At 39.2% G+C, this 15340-nt stretch overlaps 1 protein-coding gene across 4 annotated transcripts in view; it reads right to left on the reverse strand.

The window, feature by feature from the left end:
• The window catches only part of MYO9A (myosin IXA), a 2281069-nt gene that overhangs the window by 850254 nt on the left and 1415475 nt on the right, over positions 1-15340 (reverse strand). For all 4 annotated transcript variants that reach the window (XM_044077496.1, XM_044077494.1, XM_044077495.1 and 1 more), the window contains exon 15: positions 4399-4474. In XM_044077496.1, coding sequence (XP_043933431.1) covers positions 4399-4474 — 76 coding nt within the window. The remainder of the gene's footprint in view (positions 1-4398; positions 4475-15340) is intronic.

A 15340-nucleotide genomic window follows, 5' to 3' on the forward strand; every position in this document is an offset into this window, starting at 1 on the left:
GGCAGGTAGCATTTAAATGTTACAAGAACTGCACAGTTTTATGGCCCTACAAGACAGCAGTGCAATGGCCCCACAGTAATGACCAAGTGTGATTCTTACATACTTCTGCCTACTTGGCCATGACTGCAAACCATACAAGATTTGCACAGATTAAAATGCTGGGGATTTAGTTGTAGGAGAACCCCAGTTGGTGGACTGCATTAAATGATATGTTCTGTGGGTGGTCATCACATGTGGCTTCTGTGAGTGGTACTCTGTTGATATGTACAGAACTGTTCCTTTGTTTTATACACAGAGGTATGTATGTGCCTTTATGCATTACCCATTCATGCAGGTTAGGACATTTGTGCACCATCTAATGTGGGAAGTTCGCACTTTGAATCTCATAAAATATGCATAATGTGGAGTTTGTCTCCCATCTCATAACCCTTTATGTATCACAGACATGGATGAGGGCCCTCCTGATGTGTACCTGGTATGATACAGGTATATCATGCACAGCAACTCACATCATGCATGCAGACATTTATTTAACCGTACGGGGTTCTGGTATGTGTGTTCCATCCTTTGCCAGACCTACGCAATTCCTTACTGTTTATGAATCCTGTCCAAGGGGAGAAATGGACTAACACTAAAAATTTCAGATAACTGTATAAGTAACTAAAGTCTTTAAAATTAGACATTTGCTCTCATTTTCACTAAAAACATTCAATGGTAGTTTTTACAACCAAATATGGCAGGTTACGATCTACTCATTTGTAGAGGCTCAGGAAACAAGAAAGCCAAGCCAAATTTGCCATCAACACCTGGCAATCAAGCCTTATCAGACAGCAGACTGAAAGCCAACAGGTTGACACGTCCACAATCAGCCAAAGAGTGGAAAAATTATTAAACAAATAATAAAATATTAGAGTATGTTCTACAGACAAAATGAGACAAAGATTTTACAGTAAAAGTTTACCAAACTGAAAGGGAATTTAACAGCAAGCAACTAAGCACTATCTCCAGAGCATCCATATAGCACAGTTCTACAAGACAAAATCCTTAATTGCCCAAGTAAGGAGATGTAACAGCTTCTCCAACATCTATCACCACCAGCAATATGCTCAGAAGTCTAAACAAAGGCAGGAAATTTCTCCCCAATAGCCTAAGTAGGCCACCACTGAAATGGTGCCAAGGCAATATGGTATTCAACTGAAACATATTGTTGTAGGGCTGAATCACCAGACCTCTCACACACTGACTGTGCCACAAAGGATTTGATACCAAGGCAATGAATGATGCTCTCATTGAGTAGACAAATAAATAAAACCGACTCAATGTCCACAGCCAAGCTGGATACTCACAAAGCTTCCAAATAAAATAAATAAATTAATTAAGTAATTGAAATTCCAATATATCAGTCATGACAGACTGACAATACAAATAAAATCAAAATAAAAGCAAAGTTTATTCCAAGTAGCAAAATGCTGCAATCTTTGGATGAGCTCAACATATCACAGAATAGGTTGGGGAGATAAGATTTAAAAAAAAAATAAAAATTAGATGAACAGTGGAATTACATGAAAGATTTGTGTTCCAGGATGGAGCCAAAAGGGGGACAGTGACTTAGGCTAAAGTCTTTCAATAACGATAAAGACAATAACTAAAAATAAATAAAATAAAAATCAAGCATTAAAAAGGAAAACCTGAATATTCAAAGCAAATAAGATAAAAACGAAAAAGCTTATAAAAGCTTTTTCTCTACACATTTCACAATGCTTTTGGAAGGTAAAGTGAGGGATATATGGCCAGCTAAATGACACACTTGAAGACCTAGCAGTACAGAAGGTTATCTGGAAAAACTAATTTATCTACTTCAAAGAAGAAATGTTCTATTAGCTCACCGACACAATATCATCTGTGAAGAATTTTATGTATTTAAAAAAAATGTCACCATGAAGCAGATCATGTTCTGCTTACAGTCACTCAGCAGTAGCATCATAGGAGGTTACTAGGCTAATGACTTTCTCCTATTTTGTACATGGGTGTCACATCAACCATCACCATCATTAAGAATCTACGTTCACACTGACAATTGCATTTACAATAAAAGTAAGTTTTTTTTTTTAAATCATCTTGAATCTCAAACTAAATGTCTCAGGAACACACAGAAATGAAGTCCAAATAAATGTTAGTCTGCTGTCTTAATCAGTACATTCAGCAGGACGGACTGACATCACTGGGGAACAAGTTTTAATTACTTAATTGCCAAACAATTGCAAGCAATTAATTTAGAGTTTGGCAGAAAACTATTTAGAAAATTACAGTCATCTGTTTCTTGACACCTTTTAAGGAAATAAAAATCAAAAAAATCTGTGGTTTATGAAGAAAGACTAGCTGCCTTCCATGTGGTCCCAAAAAGACATCATGAAAATGATTTGAACATCAATATCCATCAAAGAAATGCAACAACAGGTATTCAGGCTTCATTTCTATGTACTTGCAATTAAATATAGGCTGCAAAATAACTTAAAAAACACTTTTTAGTGACTGCAAGCACTGTAAGGCAATTTGCTTCATGGTAACTTTGTTTGTTTGTGTCTTTCGACTTTTCCCGGTTAGGGGTTGCCACAGCGGAACTCCGGTCCGCTAATGATTGGCAGTAGAGTTTTACATGCTGGCTTGCCGGGCCTAACGCACAACCTTCAATGAAGGAACGCCCGTTCATGCATGTCGCCACACAGAAGACGCTCTATCTGAGAATCGAACGGGCAACGTCTAACTGTGAGGCGACAACGCTACCGCAGCACCACCACCGCAGTGGTAACTAATTTTTTATTAAATGCGTAAAATTCATTGTATATCATCTTTAAGGCACAATTTCAGCAGGCAGTGAATTTTGGAAAGACTTTTAAGTTATTTTTTCTCCCACAACACTTTATATAATGTGGTAACAGTAGCAGCAGAAGCAAAAATATTCTACATTAACACTCTGGGTAAAATGCAAAAGAAACTGCACGAGACTGCAAAATGTACATTGCTTCAGAGTATATGCTTGAGTTGAAGATAATAAAATACACCAGCCGATGGAAGAACATTACTCTGTAGAGAGTTCAATTTACTTTTCATGTAAAACCACATTCCTGATCTTTAAGTTACAGTTGTAACAGTGTATGTATGTGTGATACTGTATGGGTGCATCTCAGTCTATCTATTTCTCCCATTTTAAATGAAAAAGCGAATACTTTTTGATTAAAATATTAAACAACTCTTCCATGAATTAATAGGCACACCATAAAGTGATTTTATTAAGTATGTTTTCAAAGATGGTGTTTTTATATTCAAACATATATTTATTAATTTGTTTAATTAATATATGTAACTGTATTTCTTATTAACCATTTCCTATGAACTTTGTAAAGATGATGTTGATTGGTTCAAAGAATTATTATGTCATTTAATATAGTTATTTAAATTGAATAGGCAATGTACTGTGTTGTATTCTGATGACGTCTCCTAAGATGAGATGAAAGCGCTTAATACTGGTTTTATACACATTTTTTTTCACCATACAGCTGAAACAGCTGGCATCCTAAAGCTGTCATTTGCATATATCCCATAATCCTCTTTTATAGGAGGTTTCAATGAATCACACAGTGTAATCTCCAGCTTGGCTAGTCTTTTCCTACTGTTTTTAAAACTACACATCTGATATAAAATACTAGTTTATGTCAGAGTCTGCAACTAATAACATTATTAAAGGCGGGATTAGAAACCTGAAACAAACCCCAAATGCACATATAATAATAACAATACAATATTCTGACTGATTATGTTCATGTTCTAGTTTAACAATCCCTGGAAAAAACAATCATGCATGAGGTGTCTTTGCCTCAAGGAGCTGATTATTTCTAGAACATAAAGATAACACATGGCCTTACATTACTGCTAAAATAATAATAATAAAAAAGTTAGTTTCTGTATATTAGACCAGTGGAATACAGATAACCATGCAATATTTCCAATAATGTGGCATCAGATACAACAGTCTTGTGATATGAATAAGTTGGAAGTTATACAAAACGTACCATGAACAGCCAGGCAAAGTTCCTAGGGGTACAAACCTAAAATTCCCTAACAGTACCACTGCACAAGGATTACACATTAAAAGTCACCCAAATGCCAGAAGCTAAAACTCTGTATTCAAAGTAAAGCCAGACAAAAATATGACACATTTTCATGGCTTTGCACAGAAGGGCAATTAGCAGCAGGGAACTAAGCCACACTGTCCAGTGTAAAAGACACCTCAAGACAGACTGTTATATTCACCCCCCCAAAAGAAAAAAAATATTCACCCCCCCCAAAAGAAAAAAAAATACAGATTCACTTAAAAACAGTAAAGCTGAAATCTCTTACCGCTGAGATTTTTCATTAATGGTGTTTGTTCCCTGAAGATCTGAAAGTGGTGTTCTTGGACTCTTTCTTGCAATACCTAACAGGAAAATAATCATAAACAGTTCAAAATTAAGACTCAGGCTGTCATACTTCTGTTACCATATGGTTGTCCTATGTCCGATTAGCTAATTCTAACTGGAGAATCCGTTGGTCACAAAACTAAGCATTTTTAATTCAGTGTGTAAACTACTATACACAAAATATATTAGAATATGAAATGAAGAACAGGGTGTGCACCTTCAGAAAACTCTACATTATCAACTGAGAAGATCTTATCTTAGTATTTTTTAGCATCCCTCAAAAGTCAGTTCCAGTATTCTATCATTCAGTATTCTAAGTGAGATAAACATATGTGCATACATTTAATAAAAATATATTGTATAGCTACAGATATGCATATACATATATATGCAACTTATAAAATATGTATATCATAATACAAATATACATATGTAAAAAAGGAATGCATGATTATACGTGTGTGTGTGTGTGTGTGTGTGTGTGTGTATATATATATATATATATATATATGTGTGTGTGTGTGTGTGTGTGTGTGTGTGTGTATATAGATATATATATATGTGTGTGTGTGTGTGTGTGTGTGTGTGTGTGTGTGTGTGTGTGTGTATATATATATATATGTGTGTGTGTGCATATATATATATATATATATATATATATATATATAAATATAAATATATGTGTGTGTATGTGTGTGTGTGTGTGTGTGTGTGTATATATATATATATATATATATATATATATATATATATATATATATGTGTGTGTGTGTGTGTGTGTGTATATATATATATATATATATGTGTGTGTGTGTGTATGTGTGTATATATATATATATATATATATATATATATATGTGTGTGTGTGTGTGTGTATATATATATATATATATATATATATATATATATATATATAAATATATCTATATGTGTGTGTGTGTGTGCGCTTGGGCATTAGACATAAAGATCTATATATCTATACCTGTCTATATATAGAGAGAGCGAGATAACTAAATATATATTATATTTTATATATCTATATCAATCTGCCTATACAGATAGATAAGTAGATATCTGTACAGATATACATAGGTCCAGATACTTCTGAAGTATTAAATTTGTCAAAACTGGAATAGTCGACTGGTTTGGTCAATTTCAACTCGGTATTTAGTGGAGTAGTTCTGTGCAAGACAGGCTAACAGCAGGTTTAAGGAAGTTTCTCCCTTTCCCTACTGCAGTGCAATCTCGAAACTGGTATATTTAAGTTGTGGCGAGGGGGGGGGGGGTCACAGCTCTCAACCTCTTAGCACAAAAAAACTGGACAAAGCCAAACATAATGTGGGACAAAGCCCCAAAAATAGGGACACATTTTAATTATTGCTCTTAGAAACTTACTAGAATAAAAAGATCTTGCATTACCATGCATTTTCTTAAGGATATGAACCCTGAAATTCAATTGCCTGTCATTATACAGTAAATTCAATCCTCACCGATTTGCCACAAAAATCCAAAAAAACACACATTTTATGAGAAACAGACCAAAAATATGAGGCAAAAATCTGGACAGTCTAGGAAAATCTGGGCAATTGAGAGGTATATGGGGGTGGGTGCAGGAGGGCTACCCCTCCTCCAAAACACTTGTTTTGATGCATTTTTCCATTGATATAAATTGATCAACAGAATGTTAGTTTACACAGGGAAATGTCAACAGAAAAATATCTAGACTCAAAATCACTGAAACCCAAAACACCTAGTAATTAGAAGGTAAAATATTACATTTTAAAGATGGCTTGGTTAAACACGTGACTTATAAATTTCTAGTAATTTGTAAAATTTTTATTTGAAAAATGGTCTGGCTACAAATGTTACTCAGTGGTATACCAGATTCCTACAGGTATTATGGAAATAATACAAAATACAACAAATGCATCCATTTTTGCTTTTCAGTGAAAATGTGAACACACTGGGACCATCCAGATGTATCAACATTCCTCGACAACAACAGTGAATATATCCTGATTACAGCCACTTATCACAGTACTGTGAAATCTAAGGAAATAATTGTACAAAAGCCTCTCTCTGCACTTTCAAATATAACAGGTAGCGTTGTCAAAAGAACCTGCAGGTCAACAAACACGTCAGGATACAAATGTGACAAGGCCATTTTATTTATGCAGACCTTAGTAATTTGGGTTATCTGCTACACTGGTTGATTCCTGGGGGTCTATATCATATGATCGAAGTTCCAAAACTTCAAATCATTAAAGGATGAACTTTAATGACCGAAGTCTCGGAACTTCGAACATACATAAAAAAAAAAAAAACCCTCTATGCAGGGGGGCAAGCCCCCTTGCACCCCTGCTACTTAAATATACCAACTCCAAGATTGCACTACAGTGCAGTAAAGGGAAATATTCCCTTTCTGCAAACTATGGCGATCTCCGTTCTATGCTTTGAGGTTTTACAACTTCAATCATTAAAGTTTGTTCTTTAATGATTCGAAGTTGTAAGACTTCGATCATACAATAGGAACCCGATTCCTGGGTGGTTAAAACTGGACACTGTAGGAGTATAAAAATCACATATTACTGGAGCTCGGTGCTTAGTGTTTTTTTACAAGCACTTTCCTTTTCAGCATGTTAACTATTTTATGTTTTTAATAGTAGGCCAGCTTTTGCAACTGCAGTACTTTTACTGACTGCAGTACAAATGCAGGAGAGTTAGTTATGTATTTCTCTTCAACAGATTAAAAAAGTTACAGACTCCCTAGCCCCTTATACTAAACCTTTCCAAATTAATTAGGCAAGGTTGATATGCAAAGTTTTCAAACATTCATCAAATATTTCAGCCATTCTTGATGATGCAGAACGTTTTATAGCATTTGCTGCTACACTAAATGCTCCTCTGCTCAAATAAATTACCAAAATACACACATTTGAAAAAGGCAGATATGAAATCAATATAACTGATGAAAAGCCTGTTTGCCTCTGCTGTACTGACTTTCTGCAATGTACACATTCAAGTGTCTCCAGTAACAAAGAATTTCATTTATGGACTGCTGTGTTTAGATGGGTGAATATCAATGCACTTGAGGAAATCTCTTGATCATGGAATACCTGCTATGAAACCCAAGTCACCTCAGTCAGGGTCATGGTGATGTTCTTCACAGTATCTTAAAATATACGGAGATGATTACAGAATGGACGAATCAGCATTTACAGATACTGTACAAATCCCAAAAACGTTTTGAAACAAACTGCATTACAGCTTACAGTTTAGTCTAGAACCAGCTTTATACACCATACATATTAATGTATGCACTCACATGTACATCATTGCTATTTTAACTGAACATGACTTTTTAAAGCTTAAATAAGTGACTGCATACTTACACTATGTGCTCTGCTACACTACTGATTAAATGGCTTGTCAAAACACAAACTGATGGCAAGAAGTGTATTCTCTAACATGACAGTGCCCTTCCACTGTTCTCTCAGTTACTTCAGTCATCACTAACATACTGAAGGACCACTGTTAATTGTTTCTTACCAGTAATATTTTAAGTTTTGACTAATATGTCAATGAAACATCTGTCACTTGCTATTAGTGTATTCAATATTAAAGTAAGCTTATTCAACGTTAAAGTAACTCCAGCATGTCTCATATGACCTTCAGTACAACACAAAACTGAAATTTTTCTGCATACAAAACATTCTTCCACAAATGGATCCCAGCAATTAACCTGTTCAACAGCTTCTAGAAGCACCTTTTTCACAGAGGTTTTACAGTTTGTTATATACCTGAAACAGGAAGCCAAGCTGCCACAATGTATAACAAAGGTTCAGCAGTTATGTAACATCAGCAGAAAGGGTACCAAATCGCCCAGTAAAAGTCAACAATACACCCAAAAGTAGATAATAAGCTATCCAGGAAGGCAGCAGGACATCCAAACACATAAAATATGACAATTTGGTGAACAAAACGTAAGCGCTTTCACGGTGTTACAATCCGCTTCTTCAGATGTACATTCTAAAACAAACTGATACCTCTTAAATACTTTTACACACATACAACCAGCCAATGACTGGAATAAAACAAAATGATTGTAACACCGTGAAAGCGCTTACGTTTTGTTCAATAAATCATCATATTTTATGTGTTTGGATGTCCTGCTGCCTTCCTGGACAGCTTATTATCTACTTTTGGGTGTATTGTTGAGTTGTGTAACACATGTTATATGTTTCTAATTTTCTACAATTTAACATCAGACCAATGTGTATCTTTTCAATTAAAATGGGCATGATCAATGAATAGACTACAAATTTTTCCAGACTTTCCGCTCTACTTTTCTAATATCAACAGGCTAATGATATTCAAACTCAGTCAAGTATGCATGTTAAACTACAAATAAATATGCTACACGCAAATTAGAATTTTTTTTCTGGCATATTATACCATACACAATTTATAGTTTTACTTCCAAACACTAGTTTCAGGCACTTCCTCAACACTGCTTGATATGGTTCTTACTTTACAATGTAAATGTTTGGTTTCATTACTTAAGGCAGTCTTGATCATCATTAGAATACAAACCTGAGAACTCCTGCTTATTAACACAGACAGCAGTATTTCAATGTGAATCAGTGTTACTGAGGCTTTAGCTCTGGTAGGCAGCATTCTGATCTCAGACACAGGTTGAGGCACAGAAGCACCCAGATTTACTAATCTTCCGTGCAGGACTAGCTTAGTCCTGCACGGAAGCGACCGTTTACGAGCAGGACGGCAGCACGCCATGCATAACAATGAGATGTGCTGCCTGAGCTCCTAATCTTACATGGAGCATGTAAGAGTGCAGGGGGCGTGTCTGAGAGCACAGCCCTCAGAATATACACGCCCCCGCAATGCAGAACAGCAGAAAGGGGTAAGAAATGAGCGAGACCGCTCATAGGTGTCCACTTATCCCCACCAACAGTCCCCCATGTGTGCAACAGCAACAGTACATATAAATAAAATGAAGAAACCCTTTTATTTTTTTTTTAAATCCGACTAAAGCTAACCGTAGGTGCGCGGGTGTGCCCATCGCTTAGCTATGGTTAATGTAGCTTAAATGCCTGAAGAGGATAACAAGGAAGATGTATACAAATGAAGCAGCTTAGCAATAGTGTAGTGGGCAGAGCATTCGCCTTACCAGCAGGCATTCCCAGTTCGAGTCCCACTGCAGCAGATTCCATTTTCCATGGCAAAGCAAGTCATGAGTAATATTTATGTTGCATAACCCACTAAATAACATATTTTTATGAACTGGAGTACTGCAATAAATGCATATGTGAGGTGTCAGTGTCATAATCAATAAGGGACTAGTAAGCAGGTTTAAGCACAAATAAGCAGTAGTATGCATATTTAAGCACTAGTTAGCAGGCGTAAGCCTGTTTACATGGTGGTAAGCAATGCCTACACTGGCTAAGCAATTCTAAAGCTAACTCTCTGTAAGCAGATGTAATGGCAGGTTAGCAGTGCTTACAGTCGCGCAAACCCGCTTACAACTGCTCAAAAGTGCCTTAGTCACTCTGCATCCAACGGCCCTTGTTCTGGCCATCAACAAAATAAACAACCATGCAGGTCTCGAACCCAGGACCCCATACACCATAGTCACAGTAGTTAACCACCAAGCCATCAAAGAAGTACAGAAGAATGAGGTATCAGCAAACAAGTCCTCACCATAGTAAAACCAAATTGAACCTGTGAAAGGAATCAATATATAGTCATATGTTCAATAACCCACTACATAACATAAATATGTGAACTGGAGTACAGCAGTAAGCCCAGAAATGAGGTGTAATTGTAATAGAGAGTTTAAGTCCCCAATAAAACACAAGGACCCCACAGAGTGCGCATACACATCAATCAGGGATACTAGGCATACATATAAGGTGCAATGAATAAGAAATCAATGCCCAAAAGGAAATATAATGCAAAGTCTAATGTAAGCAACGCTAAGCATTGCACAGGCCAGCTTTGGAGGTGTAAGCAATGTGTAGACCAGCTAACTCAATGTGCCCAGTGGTATATCCCTTTAAACAATGCCTACCGTAGGTAAGCAGGTTTGCCCATAGCTTAGCCTTTTCAAAACCGGCCAGTCATGGAAAAGTGTGGGAAATTGGTCCTACTTAAACCCAAGAGGTGGGAATACATCTCATAACTGCAGGCACTATGGCAGTAAGGAGAGAAGGTGTGCACTTCTGGGTGCAGCGCTGGTGTATCCTGGAGTCCAAGGTCATGGCAGGACTCCTAGTTAAAGACCATGCTCAGAGACTGCTGCAGGGCCAGTACCAGGGCTCCCAATAAATGGCGGAGGCCTGGGACCATCTCGCCCGCGACCTCACCAGTGCCACTGGCATACCCCAAACTGGTGAGCAGATCAGGCACCACTATTTTGACCTGAAGTGGTGTAAGGGGGACCTCTTGGAGGAGTGGCTCCAAGAGGCTAGAGCATCAGGGGATGTTCCAGACGTGTGTAAATATCACCCCATTATGTGTGTAATAATTATCAGCTGCAATAATTGCTATCATGGATAGGTATGGCTAAATATTTCTCTTATGTCACCCACAGCTGCAATGGAACGGGTCGCGAACCAGGAGGCCCACATCAGTCGCCTGGCGAGGTTGCGACACGAAGCAGGTAAGTAATACTCATGCATTTACTGTCATAGGAAATAAGAATAAAAGTAGTAGTAAATTAATTGCTAGTATAAAACCTGTATTGTTCAAGGCAAGTACTGCATACGCTACAGAATATGGCAGTAAGAGTCTCATATTGTTTGTAAGTCAATAAAAGTGTAATAGCCTGACAAAACAGGTCTAACTGCTGGACTGCATGTGTACATCCTGGTATCATATGGTAATGTAGATATGCAATCATGTAACAGTACTGTAGTATTAAGCACTGTTACCCACACTGTGCACCATAAATTGAATGCGTAGGAATGCCTGTATATGACAGGTGTAATGCCCAGAGGCCATTTAGTACAACTGAGAGACACATAGACAGTAAACAGGGATAATGCAGACAACAACAACCAAATAGCACATGCAACTGGGCTGTGAACTGTTGTTTTTTTAGCACACACAGACATGGTTCAAATCTAGCCAGTGGTAGCAGTCTGCATACAGAATCATTCCCCACAACTGTACAGATATGTCCAGAATGTCTATTAAAGTGGCCCGTATATGTTGCCTATCAACCTATCCCCTGGGAAATCAGTGGGATGATTCCAGACGTATAGGCAGCAGACAGGAAATACAACTGATTGACATACAGCTATGAGAACAAAGCTGGCACACTAGCAACTCCCCAATACCTTATGTGACTAAGAAGCCACGTATTTCCTATTTACGCCCCAACTTATTAAGCTGTGGTCAGAGTGTGTACAGTAACAGAGAGAGATGTATGTGCATAATAGTAATGTGGAATCTGGTACTGTGTGTGGGAACATTCAGGTAGTGCTAATAAACATTCCAGATCCAACACTGTGTCCAGAAATACAAGAATGATATGCAATTGCTCTGAATAATGAGGTATTACATATCACGTAATGCTACTGTGGACTACAGCAAAGATATTGGCCAATATATGTGGACATTCTGACACACTCTGAACAGTCCAGATGTATACACAGAATCCCTTAGTGCAAAACATGTGGACCAAGCCTGACAATGTGGATGTTAACAGCCATGTAGATGGGTATAACATGTAATGACTGGTATACATATGCCCCCATACGTTATGGATTCACACACCCCTGTCTGTCCTGACACATACTAACCGCTGGTACAGAGGTGCCATGGTCACATATTACCCACTAGATATTGACATACATCTGTACAGCATCCCACTGCTCTGTCTGGCATACATGATTGTTAAGGGAGGCAGCAGTATATCTGGCAAGTATCTGGACAGGACATCTCACTGGGTAAGTACACTAAGCTGCTAGGGATGTAACAAAGCACTGTGCAGGCTACAGGCAGACTGGCTCAACACTGGCCTACATTTCCTATGGGGGAATGCACATGTACCTGCATATATAGCAGGCTCTACAGGCATGTCACAGCACAGGGTAAAATACACCTGTGTGACAGTGCATAGCTACATCCAATGTGAACACAGCCACAGCCACATATGGTATGCTAGCATTCTATTACAGTATATGGACTATCTGTTCAACACCATCCTCATATGTGCCACTCGCATACAAACGCTACATATACCAGGCTGCTACACAGTGTGGTCTGATGCCTGTCTGTGGTGTGGGACATGTGTGTGTATGGCCCTACAAACATGTAAGCCGATATGGTAACATACAATGGAGCAGCATGTAACATCAGATAGGACGGAACCAAGAACAATGACATCTACCACAGTCTGTACAAAGGCCAAAGTACATATTGACATTACACACACTGTTGACATTCACCATAAGTACACAGACCTCAGTACTGTACACACAACCACAGAATATCCAGGTTATATCATCAAATATAACCCCTACTGTACATAACGTGTAGCAGTCTGAAATCTCACTGGCTTGTTATCAGATACAATGTCACTAACTATGGTGTACAGCACATATGCACCTCTTAATGCTTGACATATGTACAATGGTTGACAGAGGTGTGGCTGGAAGCACATACACAGGGCCAATATTGACATGTTGCTGTAATAACCTCATACATTTACTGTTGTAACAGAGTTTGTTGCAACATATGTCCTATGAGGGATATGAAGTCAGTAACTGTCACGGTTCCACCATCTACAGACTGCAATCCTCACACTACTTTCTGCAGTTCACAGATAGGTGCTCTGTGGGTAACACATGAAACCAAAGGCACCACACACTGCCCAGTCTGCAGATGACCCTACAGATGGGGATTCCTCATACACAGAGCACTGACATGGTAGGTATTGCAACATGTAGGGCAGCAATATCCACATACACCCTGTTAAACCAACATTACTCCAAATGCAGAACAGCAGCACTTACAGTCTGTAGTCAGGTCAGGCACATCCCCCTCCTGTGTGTTGCCCTGTTTCCACAGTGTATGTTGTTAGAAGTAAATCCCCAATCCATCTGAGATGCTGTTTGCCAAACAACAGATCGAGTTCCTGCTCACAGGGAATGGAAAGGTCCAACACCAACATGACGTTCATAGATACTGGAGTGTGTTTCCATGCAATTGTCTATGGGAATGTCACCACAGCTGTTCCACATGCAATCAGCTAGAGGAGGGCTGCAATTCGTGGGGAGGCCATCAGCTGATCATGAGCATCACTTAAAATACACATGCTGCTGCCTAAGCAAAGCAGGTGTAGGTCTCCACATCCACCAGAGAGGGAGTGAGGGAGGCAGATGGAGTCAAAAACAAGTCAGGGAGGGGTGGGAGAGTAAAACCTAAGCATGTTTGTGTCACACACCTACCAGCACAGGGTATCAAATCCTGACGACTATGTAGTGCTATCACATTTCCATGCAGTTATTGGATGCGCCGCATAGGTTACATGGTGAGGAGCCCTCAGAATGTATATGTGATGGTGAGTGACATCTGCAACATGGATATGGTAGCTATATGGTAGGTGTAGTACACATGCCTGTCTGCATGAACAGGTGTCAGCAACAACACAGCCACACTCTCACAGGGATGCACACACACTGACACACTTGGCAGGGCCAGGAATACAACTCATCACTAGTGAGATTGCCACAACACTTTACTGTGCAGGTATCACATGAACCACAGGGGTCATACGGAGGTTATATAGGCAAAGGGTATGGGGAGGTGTCTGACATTGGACAGCATGCTTCAGTATGCCAGTGGGGGTTGTAGTGAGTGTGAAAGTGGTCACACGACACATCACACACACACACACACACACACACACACACACACACACACACACACACACACACAGTGCCAGTACTGACATACATGGGTGCATTTCTTCACCAGTGTGTGGTGGTTGATTGTGCCAGACGGCTATACAAGGCTAGGTGATGGGTATATACCTTGGCATCAGGCCACATGACAATGGTCTGCATTGTGGCTAAGGGGTGTAGTTTCTGGATTTGCCCACACAGATGAGTATTGTATCCACCATCCTGTCACCTGGGTGACTATTGCGTGTGGCCAATGATGTGCATCACTTGGCATGTACGTGTTCCTTAGTCCATGACATGGATGGTGTCTGGGATGTGCACACCTCCCACATGCATGTACACCTGGGGTGTCTGGCCCATGTTGTGTACAAAGATTATCATCAGATGAGCCCGTATTGGCCTCCTGTGGAGGAAACAGGTAATGGACAGCAGGTTTACCCTACACCTACATTGATAGCACGCTAATGGCATTCCCTGGTGTCAGTGGCATCTGTCCATACAGGGCATGTTTTCAGGCATGGTATGTTCTTTGTGGGTCACATTTGATGGTATTGCAGGTGTCCAGTGGGGAACATGGGGAAGGTGCACTTTCTGCATGTACGTGCCTACTGGACAGAGTGCCATGCCCTCTGTAGCCCACTGCAATCACTCCAGAGTTATCAGTGGGCAATATGCAGTGTACCACCAAAATATTGGTTGTTGCCTAGGCAAGTGTGTGTGTGTGTGTGTGTGTGTGTGTGTGTGTGTGTGTATATGAGATATGGGTTGAGAGTGTTCTCTGGGTAATACTGGGGTTGGTAACTGTATTTGCCTGGCCTTGATGTCACATGTATGGGTATGGATCTGCACCCCAGCCTCTCGGCTATTTCACATCTGTTATCCCTGTACGGTGGACATTGTGATATATACTCGGGCCGCCATATAAGAAATTTGCAAAACCCGCTCCACATTGGG

Source organism: Protopterus annectens, chromosome 7.part0 (genome assembly GCF_019279795.1).
Source record: "Protopterus annectens isolate FY-2018-M chromosome 7.part0, PAN1.0, whole genome shotgun sequence".
NCBI lineage: Eukaryota > Metazoa > Chordata > Ceratodontiformes > Protopteridae > Protopterus > Protopterus annectens.